This window comes from Phaseolus vulgaris, chromosome 10 (genome assembly GCF_000499845.2).
Source record: "Phaseolus vulgaris cultivar G19833 chromosome 10, P. vulgaris v2.0, whole genome shotgun sequence".
In the NCBI taxonomy this organism is placed as follows: domain Eukaryota; kingdom Viridiplantae; phylum Streptophyta; class Magnoliopsida; order Fabales; family Fabaceae; genus Phaseolus; species Phaseolus vulgaris.
The window spans coordinates 33602955-33614945 of record NC_023750.2 but is presented as its reverse complement, the minus strand read 5'-3'; the positions used below and the strand labels follow the sequence as shown (position 1 = coordinate 33614945).

At 32.9% G+C, this 11991-nt stretch overlaps 1 protein-coding gene across 1 annotated transcript; it reads right to left on the bottom strand.

Moving 5' to 3' along the window:
* Positions 1-5052: 5052 nt before the first annotated feature.
* LOC137819592 (agamous-like MADS-box protein MADS3) lies at positions 5053-11280 on the bottom strand. Its single transcript, XM_068623489.1, has 8 exons — positions 10829-11280; positions 8038-8113; positions 7468-7529; positions 6894-6993; positions 6184-6225; positions 5983-6024; positions 5736-5875; positions 5053-5308 (listed from the first exon to the last, which is right to left on the bottom strand). The coding sequence occupies exons 1-8, from the start codon at positions 11008-11010 to the stop codon at positions 5221-5223; spliced, it is 732 nt and encodes a 243-aa protein (XP_068479590.1). The 5' UTR covers positions 11011-11280; the 3' UTR covers positions 5053-5220.
* Between the last annotated feature and the right edge of the window lie 711 nt (positions 11281-11991).

The window sequence follows — 11991 nt, the reverse complement described above, 5'->3', positions numbered from 1 at the left end:
CGGTATGAACAAGATGTACCAAGATTTGAAGGAGTCATTTTGGTGGTCAGGCATGAAGAAAGAAATAGCTCTATATGTTGCTACATGTTTAACATGTCAGAAGGCAAAGGTAGAACATCAGAGACCTGGTGGTTTGTTACAACAGTTAGATGTTCCTGAGTGGAAATGGGATAGCATTGCTATGGATTTCGTTACTCATTTACCAAGATCAGTAAGGGGTCATGATGCAGTCTGGGTAATAGTTGATCGACTGACGAAGAGCGCTCATTTTCTTCCAGTTAATTTGAGAATATCTATGACTAAGTTGGCACAATTGTACATCAAAGAGATTGTAAGATTGCATGGGGTGCCTTCTAGTATTGTTTCAGATAGAGATCCTAGGTTTACTTCACGGTTTTGGCAGAGTTTACAAGATTCTTTGGGAACTAGATTGAGAATGAGCTCTGCATATCATCCTCAAACAGATGGGAAGTCTGAGAGGACGATCCAATCCATAGAAGATCTGTTGAGGACATGTATCTTGGATCATCTGGGAAGTTGGGATGAGATGTTGCCTCTGGTGGAGTTTACTTATAATAATAGTTATCATGCCAGTATTGGGATGGCACCATATGCAGCTTTGTATGGGAGGAAATGCAGAACTCCTTTATGTTGGTATAAGGACGGTGAAACAGTTTTGGTTGGGCCAGAGTTAATTCAACAGACCACTGAGAAGGTGAAGCAGATACAAGACAAAATGAAAGCTTCTCAAAGTAGGCAGAAATCATATGCAGATCAGAGGAGAAAGCCTTTGGAGTTTGCAGTTGGAGATCATGTGTTCATGAGAGTGACACCAACCAAAGGTGTAGGACGAGCTATCAAATCAAGGAAGTTATCTCCTAAGTTTGTTGGACCATATCAGATCCTATAGAAGATAGGTCCAGTGGCTTATGAGATTGCTCTACCTCCTCAATTAGCAAACCTGCATAATGTCTTTCACGTATCACAGCTAAGGAAGTACATCCCAGACCCTAGTCATGTGTTGGAAGTGGATAATGTGCAAATCAAGGATAACTTGTCTTTTGAAGCAAAACCAGTCAGGATTGAAGACCATCAGAGTAAACAGCTCAGAAGCAAGACCATCAGTATGGTGAAGGTGGTGTGGGATGATAAATCTGGTGATTCAACTTGGGAATTAGAAGAAACCATTAGAGAAACCTATCCATATCTCTTTTCTGGTAAGTCAATTTTCGGGGACGAAAATTTTTCTTGTTAGGGAGAATGTAAGGATCTAGAAAATAACCTTAGAGTAGAAGTGGTATATTTTAAATGATACCTGAATATTTTATTATTAAAATGAAAACGACATATAAATAGAAAATTCAGTTATTCAGGTTTCATTTTAAAATAACCACCATCTCTCTAAAAGTTTCTCTTTTCCTTTCTCTCCCTTCTCTTTAAGATTCTGACCTCCTCGTTCATCTGTTTGACGATCAGAGTACGCCATTAGACTCCTGGCAGCAAAGACTACAAGTCTACCCGATCAGAATCTCTTATAGAGTAAGTTCAGTTTTGTTCCTCTTTTTCCTTTCCTCTCCTTTTCTTTAAGATTCTGACTACCTCGCTTATCAGTTTGGCGATCGAAGTCTGCCGTTAGACTCTTGGTAATGAACCCTATAAGTTTGCCGGATCAAAATATCAGATAGAGTAAGTTCCTTCTTGGCTCCTTTTTCTTTTGAGTTAATTTTGAAAATATTAGATTTTGTACGGGTTAATATTAGATTTTGTACGGGTTAATCTCTGTTAACTCAAGGTCCTAGTTATATAGTTAGATTTTGATTAGGACTGTGTGGTGCAGGTTAATTACCTTTAGCTTTTGGGTAGATTTGGAGCTCTTAGTGAGCATAAGCTAAAGTTCAGGTAAGGGAAGCTAGTCTTATTATTTTCAATAAAACTCTAGGTTAGAAGATTCTGGATGTGGAGGTGACGTGGTCACCAATTCCAATTATTTTTGCTTGCAGGATTGTCTCTCTTAAAGAGTAAAATAATATATTGACTGGAATGGTTGATTTTGAATCTGTTATGAGAATAATTTGTTGAAACTGTTTGTGATTGAGAATTGAAAGTGTTTGAATGATAATATAAATGAGTTGAACTATTTCTTTTGAATATTTTGGTTGAATTACTTAAGTGAGATGTTTGAATGAGAAGTGGTTGTGTGATTTCAGATGATGATTGATTTAAAGAGCATACATTTGGAATTAATTATGTGTTTTAAGTAAAGTTTGAGATATATTTGGATTGTTTAGAAAGTATATATATATGAAGTGATTGAGTGGTGCATGATGTATGTAATGAGGTTAAAGTGTGATCAAGACGTAGTATTTTCAGGAAAGGAAATACCATGTTGAGATTGTTATTAGGGTGTATTGATTTGTGAGTGTCCTGTGAATGAGACGATCCTGACTCTACTGATATAATGGAATCAAATAGATGAAGTTATTCAGTTGGTGAGAGTCGAAGGAGGTCCATTTGGCTGATTCTGAGGTTTGAAAGAACTGATCAGAGCATATCAAATGGATTTACCCTGTCATATGAAGATGATGAGATATTGAGATAATTATGTGCATGACTGTGTGGGTTTCACAGCAGTAGTATGATAGGTGCAGGTCTCTGGATGCTAATTTCAATACACGAGTCTTCCGAAAGTAGAGTCAAGTGTCTATGTGTTGTGAATCAGTAAAAGTCTGACATATGAAAAATGAATTTTATGAATGTAATAGACACTTGATGGTTTGAGAAATCATATGAGAATTGATGAATTATGCTTATTAATTTGAAATTTAAATTATATCAAAACATTTTATATAGATTATTTGTTTGTGTTTGTTTCTCTAACTGTGATGATCGTGTATTTACACGGGAGCAGATGAGATTGCAGGTAATAGAACTCTTCAATGAGCAGCAGAAGGATTAGATAGATTTAAATTGAATGTTTTGTTTTGTTTTGTTTTTAAACTTTTTGGATGTATATATTAAATCCTTATGAAGAGGGATATATTTTGAGATACAAATATGAGAAAACAATATACGTTTATATGTTAATTAGATATTGTACGTTAATTAGATATTGTACGTTAGTTAGATATTGTACGCATATTTTTTATTTTTTTTTATTTTTTTAAAAAAGTAAAAGTTAGGGATGTTACAGTTTTTGCAGGATGGCTGTGGAGTCGACAAAACACATGTTTTTTATTGCAGGATTACCTGGTTAGTCTGAAATCAGTGCTATACATGGTTAGGGATTGCGTCGGTTGACCATGTTGTCCCAACAGCTCACTTCTTGCATTTTAATTTGCTAAATGCTCTTGTCCAGGTTAATGTAGTCCGGAATTGTGTTTGGATTGCTGTAGTTAGGGAATTATGGAAGCACAGGAATAAACATATATTCCAAGGAGGGGTGATCGATCCTTCGGAAGTGTTCACTTTGGCACAATTAAAGGCTTGGTCTTGGGTAACTTCTAAAACTGTTTCTGCTAGTTTTACTTACTCTGAGTGGTGCATGCATTGATCCTAGAGCTTGTATGTTTTCAATAAAGTGAGCTTTTATAAGAGTTACTCCTTCGGTTGGGTTGTTTGTTGTTATACATTTCTGTTGTTCTTTTTGCCCCTTGTGGGTGCAAAGAGATTGTATTGGGTTTGGTTTTGAGTTGGTTTGGGTCTGTACGGGTTAGATTTGATTTTGTACGGGTTAGTTTTGATTTTGTACGGGTTAGTTTTTGAAATTGTACAGACTTTACGGGTTTTTTAGTGGTAGATCTTGTTTGTCTCCCTCTATTTGTTGGTTTGGGAGACCAGAGAATTTGTCTCATTTTTTTGGTATGTATAAGGGTTGAACCATCCCATAAGGGTTGAACGCATATATATATGTTTTTTTGGAAGTTAAAATATATATATAGATAGATATAGATATCAATAACATAATTATTTTTAAATTAAATTTAAATTTGAAATGAAAAATTAAAATCAGCCAAAAAAAAGAAAAGGGGCATGAGTTAAATGAAAATATAGTCTCTCGATGACTAAATCTTAACACGACTACGAAAAAAATATTTTGCATATAGATAATAGACATGAAAATAAAGAAAGGTTTTAAGTAAAACCTTTATCCACATTTATAATCCGCAATATCTTATATATTTTTTAGTGTAAATTAACTTACAAGCTTCTTGATGAAGTTTATAAGTTACAAATTAGAAACTGAAAAGTTAAGAAGTTATAAGTTGGGTAGAATTGATAAGATTAACTAATAAAGTAACTATAATATAAAATGATATATATAGTTATTTAATTTCTAAATTGGAAAAGAAAAAGAGTTTTTAAATAAACTAGTTGAAATAAAGGTAAAAACCTAAAATAACTTATAAATTAGTATAATTTCTTGTAAATTAAAAACTACTTAAAGAACTTGTATAAAACATTAAATAATTTATTTTGATCTAACTAATTTATAAACAATTTAACTAATATTTTAGTATTAATTCAGTACAATCTTGATTGTAGGTCCTAGACCGTTTAATGCAGTATAAATAGGACTTGTATGAACTGTTCTAATCACCATAGAGTTGAAAGTTCTGAGAAACATTCAGTTGTGATATTTATTTCAATAAATTTCTAGTGATGGATGTAGATTAAAGTTAATTAACTGTTCAAATAAATTATGTTAAATTTCTTTATGTATTTTATTACGCTGTCTATTTAAACTGTCAAGTTGTTATTATATGTTCTTCGTTATCACTCATTTGTATTTATAAATGATCTAATGAATGTGTGAACTATTTTCATGAATTACTCGTCAAACATAATAAAATATATATATATATATATATATATAAAATTAAAAGATTCCAATCATCGAGAGAATTGATTGAATTTTATTAGCAAATAACTCATGCTCTTGCTTTGCCTCTTTTTTTTTTCTCTCGTCCTTTTCACCTTTGATTTATTGACATTCTTCCCATATATAGAAAAAGCTTTTCCTGATGAGTAAAGGAGAAATACACATGCACAAAGTTAGAAACAAAAGCATTGCTTTAACATATTGTATCCAATTACAGAAAGCACTAAATAAGTCTGAAACTTTGCTGGTCACAAAGAACATTTAACAACAGCCAAAACACAAAGATAAATCCTTGCATATAGACAATAACGTAAATCATATACTTAATTCAATAACATTGATCAAAGGATCCATCCCTGCATGAAGTTAGTCTCACAAGCCATGCTCTTTGGAACATTAGATGCCTCAGCTTGAACATATTGATGGTACCTGTTCAAAGTAAGAGGCTAACTTAGACCATTCAATGTCAATCATAATATACTTGTTATCAGAAAACAAAAATCAGTTCTAATGTATTACTATCAACTTGTGTACACATGTTCATATTTCAAATCAAGTTTTGGATTTATAAATGTTTGTTTAAGGGTTTGAAGTGAGTTAGCTGTTAAGACAAATAACAAAAAGTGGGTTGAATTAGGAAGGTTTTGTTTTAGGAAGAAGATTGGTGAAGGATTGGGAGATCAAATCCCTCTTTATTTTTCTGTGTATTAAGACTCTTTTGTGATAGATTTGAGTACCCTTAATACTCCTATGTAAAAAACATATGTTATTGAAATTTATTGAACTTGAGACCAAATTATGTTTATGTACTAAATTTTGGTGAGATTATCATGAGCAGAAAGGAAAATTCCATTACCCTATTTGCAAGAAGGGTTCAGTCTGGTAATCCAAAGGGTTGGTTTGAGCAGGCTGAAAGGGAAAGGCACTATTTCCAGCAGCTGAAGTAGAGCTCCACAAACTTTCCATAGCTTTAAGATTAAATCCCTCTGATTCAAGCTGAAAAGGGATTCAATTGACAAAGAAATTAGAATGTGAAGACATATACTAGAATGGTGCATGTGTCTTAGACACACTGAAATTGTTTGGTTCCAAATTGTAAAAACCTTCAGTCTAAGCTGCTTGTTCATATCTCCAAGATGGCGCTCCTGCAAGATGGGTGAAAATATTTGAGAAAAATTTCTTTTCAAATGTCTTACAAGTTCATACTCGGATAACAATGGACTTGTTAGAAAACTAGTTTGAAGATAAATAACAAAAATGAAATTCTGTAAGATCAACAAAAGTGTGTAACATTATACACTGACCCTTCTGCGAAGCTCTTCCATTTGTTCAATCATGATTTGTGTCTGCAATTGAAATAAAATTTACGTAATATCATCCAAAATCAGTATTTCTTTCTACCGAATTACCTACTGATTGTAAAACAGATTGAAACCAGCACTTTATGAAAGAAATACATAAAAAGTTTGTTTAGAAACTTGGTCATTCTCAAGATTGCTTCCCTTCAGTTAATGCTAATGTATCTAGAGAATCTCACAATTTTCAGTTTTGGCACATCTGAATCAAACAGTGCATATATTTTACTGATTACTATCATTAACTAGTTCTGTAAGAAAAATTATTTTCCAATTAATCTATAAGAATCCTTAAGGAGGGGGAAAGGAGAAAAATAAACAGTTTGTTTTATTTTCACAAATTAACTTTTTTTTCCATGGAATGTTTTGAAATTATTAAATCATGGTAGAAGTACAAATTAGGGCTTTGACATGCAAGAAAACAAAACTTGGTAACTTTACATAATCTTTTGGAAATTAAACTTCCTTTCTTTCCCTTACCTTATATTATATATGTATATGTACACATATATATATGACAAAGAGTATGGTGCATAGTCTAGGGAAAGTAGTGCAAAGATTGTTGTCAGTTATAGGCACATGGTTACAACCTAATTAAGGTAAAGTACCAACAAGAAATCCAGAGAGCAATAAAGAGAAAATTCTATATATGTTGGCACCTTCCTTTGTCTAGCTTGTGCTAATGCCCCTTCAAGCTGTTTTTCAAGATTCTGCAACTCCTTTATGTTCAATGGTCCAAGATCTTCTCCTAGCAAATGCCTAAAATAATAATCCATTGTAAGTTAATTTTTACAGAAGGTCATTATCTTCTAAACCCTGTTACCATATTGACTCCTATTTGTTTGTGATTAACATTTACTTGCATGCTACTGTTGAAAACATGATTATGTATATATATTAAAAAGTAAAATGATTTTTTATTCCCTTGAAGTTCAATTTTAATCTTTCGATATAAAATTGTCCATTTTTAGTCATTCTGAATGACACTTTTTTATGATTAAGAGAACAATTTATTAAGAGACACAAAATTATATTAGATAGGATTTTATAGAGGAAAAAAATATTTTAAATAACACTATTTCAAGGATTAAAAGTTATACATTTTAAAATTAAATAAATTAAAAAAGGGACAATATGTTTAGAGAAATTAAAACTAAAATTTAAATATTTCATAAACATCGAAAATATATTTTATCATCATACTTTAGAAGTGGTATATATAGTGAGCATTACCTCTGGGTCCTTTGAAGAGACTCGTACTTTGCCTTTAGCTTTGACACCTCTTGGTACCAGCTCTGTGGCCAAAACAAAAATTCATAAGTAGTGATTAACACGATCTAATTATATATACATCATATCATTAAGAAAATAATAACTTTTGAACTATACTATTATTGCACACAAAAATAACTCATTACTAATGGATGCTACTTTCAAAAACATGCAAGAGAAAAAAACACTGTTAAGCTTATTACTCTTGTTTTAAAGGACTATAGAGACCTTTCATGAAATGAAAAGAATAATGGTAAGTAATTGGGATCTAAATAAATTATTATTTTATTATAAAGTGATTGTATTATTATTAGAGTGTCAAACAAAGTTTATTTAAAAAAAAAAAAACTTCATCTCTGTAGTTAATCAAGACCCATAGACTCATGGCTGACAAAATTCTAATGAAAGAATTGTAAAAGTTTGGAAAGTAGCATAAGTAGCAGACAAAGATTTTTATTTTTTTTAAATTTTAGGAGATACAAAAGTGCTATCAGGTGGAAAATGGAGCAGAAAGAGTTCATGAACACATACCTGAGTTTCACATTCAACGTGTTCATCTTGAGGAGTAAACGAGCAACGTTGGTATCGCTCAATAGTTTTGGTAATGCTGCGAATTAAAGGAAACTGATTCGTCAATTTACACCAATTTTTGTTTTGTGTAATAATATTGTAAACGTTGACACTTGATGTTGTATTAAGGAAATTTAAATAATATCCTCTAAAAGAAAGAAAATATGGGCGATGATGAGCATTTCAAAGTTTTCTGAATCATTGAAATCTATCCGTAAACAAAACTTTGAAACTTTAATTAATATTTTGATTATGTATTCCAACTGGTGAACTCAATTTGGTAATATATATTCGAAGTTAAGGACTTCAACTTTTTATAATTTTTTATGTGTTTAGGTTTAAATTTGAACGATTTCAATAGGTGGAACGATTAGAAGTTATAATTAGGAGGATAAACTTTGATTAAAAGTTCAAATTCTAAAAATTAAGCCATATATAGGGTTTGCAGCGGATATAAGTAATGCATTATTTTGCATAATATATTATGACACACAAAAAAAGTTGTGGCTGAATTGATGTTAGAAAAACGTTTTGTTAGGTTTTTTCGGAACTCATTACAAAACCAATGACCATGAATAAATTATTTTTCTCAAATATTTTACAAATTTAGATAAGTTGCCTTTTTCAGAAATCATCTTTCACAAAACGTTGTGATTGCAACAACTGAAGATGACCCACTTCTTATATTTTGAAGAAGTGAAAACAAATGGAGAAACTATGGCAAGTGTGTTTATAGGTTCTGTAAAAAAATGGACTTTAATTTTATTTATTTATTATTTTTGATAAAAAAAAATTATGGTAAGTGTTTCAAATCCAATACTTATTCCATGACAAATAAAGCTTAACATTACCAAATGATCTAGAACATTTGAAAGTGACTCTCCCAGATTCAAAAAGAGTTTCTCTTTGCAAACAAAAATGAAATTAAAAGTATCATTACGCTATTTTCCACTCAAGAAAAAGGTAGGAAATTAATTTAAATAACTGGAGCATCATTTCTGGGGATTTTCATAGACGGGCATTTCCGAAGAACACCCAAGTAATTGTTTTCGGAGAAAACTAAATGCTGAAACAAGTGAGAAGATAACACACAATTCGAAAAACGGTAAAAAAAAAAAACAAAAGACAATTTCACTTTCTCAATCTCTAACGTTATGACCACATAAACTCAAACATTTCAGCAGCACATGCGAAATTTTGCGACAGATGTCCTCATGTTCATATCTCAGAAATTGCAATTTTGGCTTAAATCTAAATCATCTAGAAGCATATTTTCTTCTTTTCTTGGTTACAGTGTTTTTTTTTTCCTCTTTTCATATTTTCAATGCCTTGACTGGACTCGGACAATACCTATTAGGGCTAGCAGAAAAGGAAGAAAAAGAACTGTTCCACGTTTTTCGTTTTTAATTTATCATCGTCCAATAGATAAGCCATGATTCCTCCTCCACAAACATGAAAAAAAATGCACAAAACAGTGCTGGATAATTAAGGAGATTCCCCAGAAGAGAGAGAATAAATTGATCATGTAAAAGACCTAAGAGTAAAAGACAGCAAAGAGAAGCAGCACCATTCTTTGATTGCTGCAAAGTCCAAACTCAGCAGCACCCCATGATGATGGATCCCCTCAAGAAATGAAGACAGCAATTATTTTTGGGACACACATAAGATAGAGCGTTCTCTGAGAAGAGACAATGATGGAACCGAAAGATCAAAGGACAAAGGTTAAGAACCAGATTCTTGAGTGTTGAGAACTTTAAGGCTTTCTTTTGAAGCTAAAAAAAATGATATTATATTGTTTCGATGAAGAGGGAGATGGTGTGAAAGCCCTAGATCTTGCACAATGGTACAAGAGAGTTATCAACACCTACGTCCTTTTAATTAATTACACTATGTTACGAAACTGGGTACGTATGATTGCTTTGTTCCTTCTTTTTTTTTTCTGAGAGAGAAGGAAATAGATTGTACTGTTCCATCAGTAGATCAGTGTGCAAAGCTGAAAGCTTTATCTCACAATAGAGAGATATCAGGTGGAAGGACGATAAAACGTGTCGATCTGTAATTGGAACGAAGCAAAACTCCTGATATTTTCCCCCTACAATCCATGCCATGAAATTTGCTAACAGCCACAGGGTAAGAGAAGTGATAAAAAGAAAGAAAATAGGGTTAATTTATCATGGAGAGTGACAAGATCCACTGATCCAGAAAAGGAGAAGCTATGAGAGAGAGGGGGAGAGAGGGAGAGGGGGGGGAGGGGGGTCTAGTGTCAGGTGCAAGTGTTTGGGAAACAAGTTAAACCAAGAACGGTGACTGATAGAAAAAACTAGAACACAAGGTACAAAAGAAAAAAAAATAAAAAAATAACAAAATGGGTGGAAAGTGAGTGATGAAAGGGGTGTGTTGGGCAAATCTTAAAAACATCAAATTCAGTCGTGGCAAAATAAAGGAAGCCAGAAGCAGAAACCAGTGGCCATTTTGGTGAAAGAAGCTGATGCAAAGAAGAAAGTGAGTTTGCTCAGAGAAGAGAAGAAGGTATCCATCTCAGCACCACCCACCACACACACACACACTCACTCAGAAAACCCAAAATCTAAATTTTAATATACCTATTGGGATTTGCACCTCACAAAAATGGACACAAAACTTTCGAAAAATAAATCAGAAGACATAAAAAATATGTGGACAAATTAAATAAATGCAAGGGTAGCTAAGATTTTTGCAGTTCATGATAGAGAGAGAGAGAAAGAGATAATACCCAACATTTCCAAATTCATAGAGCTTCCCTCGGCTTGAGAAAATGATGAGAGCAACCTCAGCATCACACAGAACTGAGAGCTCATAGGCTTTCTTGAGCAAACCATTCCTTCTTTTTGAGAAAGTAACTTGGCGGTTGATTTTGTTCTCTATCCTCTTCAGCTCAACCCTCCCTCTTCCCATTCTCTCTCTCTCTCTCTCTCTTTTTCTGTGTGTCTCGAAACAATAACTCTAACTTTATAAATTATTATTAGAAATTGTGTGATCAACCCTTGATATAGAAGAGAGAGTGGGGTTTAGTGCAAAAGGGGAGAGAGAAAGAGTAGTAGTAGTAGTTGTTGTTGTTGCTGTGATGAGATAATATGGTGTGTGTGTGTTTCAGAGAAGTGGAAGTTAGTGTGCTATATAGAAATAGACAATGAACACAGAAAGGGGCACACTTGATCTTCTTTTACAAAAAAATGGAAACCCCAGTTATTCTTATTTTTATCTCATTCTCTTTTCCCAATTTAATTTTAGTAAATATGGTCCCTTCTCTATACCTCCCTGCTCTCTCTTGCTGCATACTTTTAATTTTGCTGCAGTTTAGGGCAAGTGAAAGGGAACTTCCACTCTCACGCGCCGGTGCCCTCCACGCTCCCATGTGAACCCTCTTCACACTTTACAACTGATACCAGTATTTGTGGAAATGCACTAACCACTGGCTGCTAACTCTGTTTACCCCAAAACTGGTTCCCATGCTGATATCATCACATAACCTTTTGCAGTAGGTTGACCAATAACTTGTACAAATATCACTGGGATATCATACTCATGGTTTTTACACCATCATACATTCTTCTCAAATTCACTTCTAAAAATATCATCTTATAAAATCACTACACACTTACACTGTAAAAATCTCATCTTCCTATGCTGCTACTTTTCTAAAAATTAATTAACTTACCATAAGTAGCAATTTTATATTAATAACATATTTTCCAAAAACATGTTGAGGTTCTCTGTTCTGATCTGATCATCATTAATAATTTATTTCATGTCCATCTCTCACAACATGATTGAGTAAATTACAGTTTTGTGTTATAAAGAATAAAAATGAAGGAGTATAGGCACAAGGGTTATTACCTAGCCACTTAATACACTGTCATATTTTGCTTAGGATGA

Bases quoted from the DNA above. Each gene is read 5' to 3' on its own strand.
- LOC137819592 (XM_068623489.1), bottom strand. From the start codon at position 11,010: ATGGGAAGAGGGAGGGTTGAGCTGAAGAGGATAGAGAACAAAATCAAC. The intron at 8,114-10,828 runs GTATTATCTCTT...TTTAATTCGCAG, and splicing joins TATGAATTTGGAAATGTTGG to CATTACCAAAACTATTGAGC. The intron at 5,876-5,982 runs GTTTTTACAATT...ATCCCTTTTCAG, and splicing joins ACAAGCAGCTTAGACTGAAG to CTTGAATCAGAGGGATTTAA.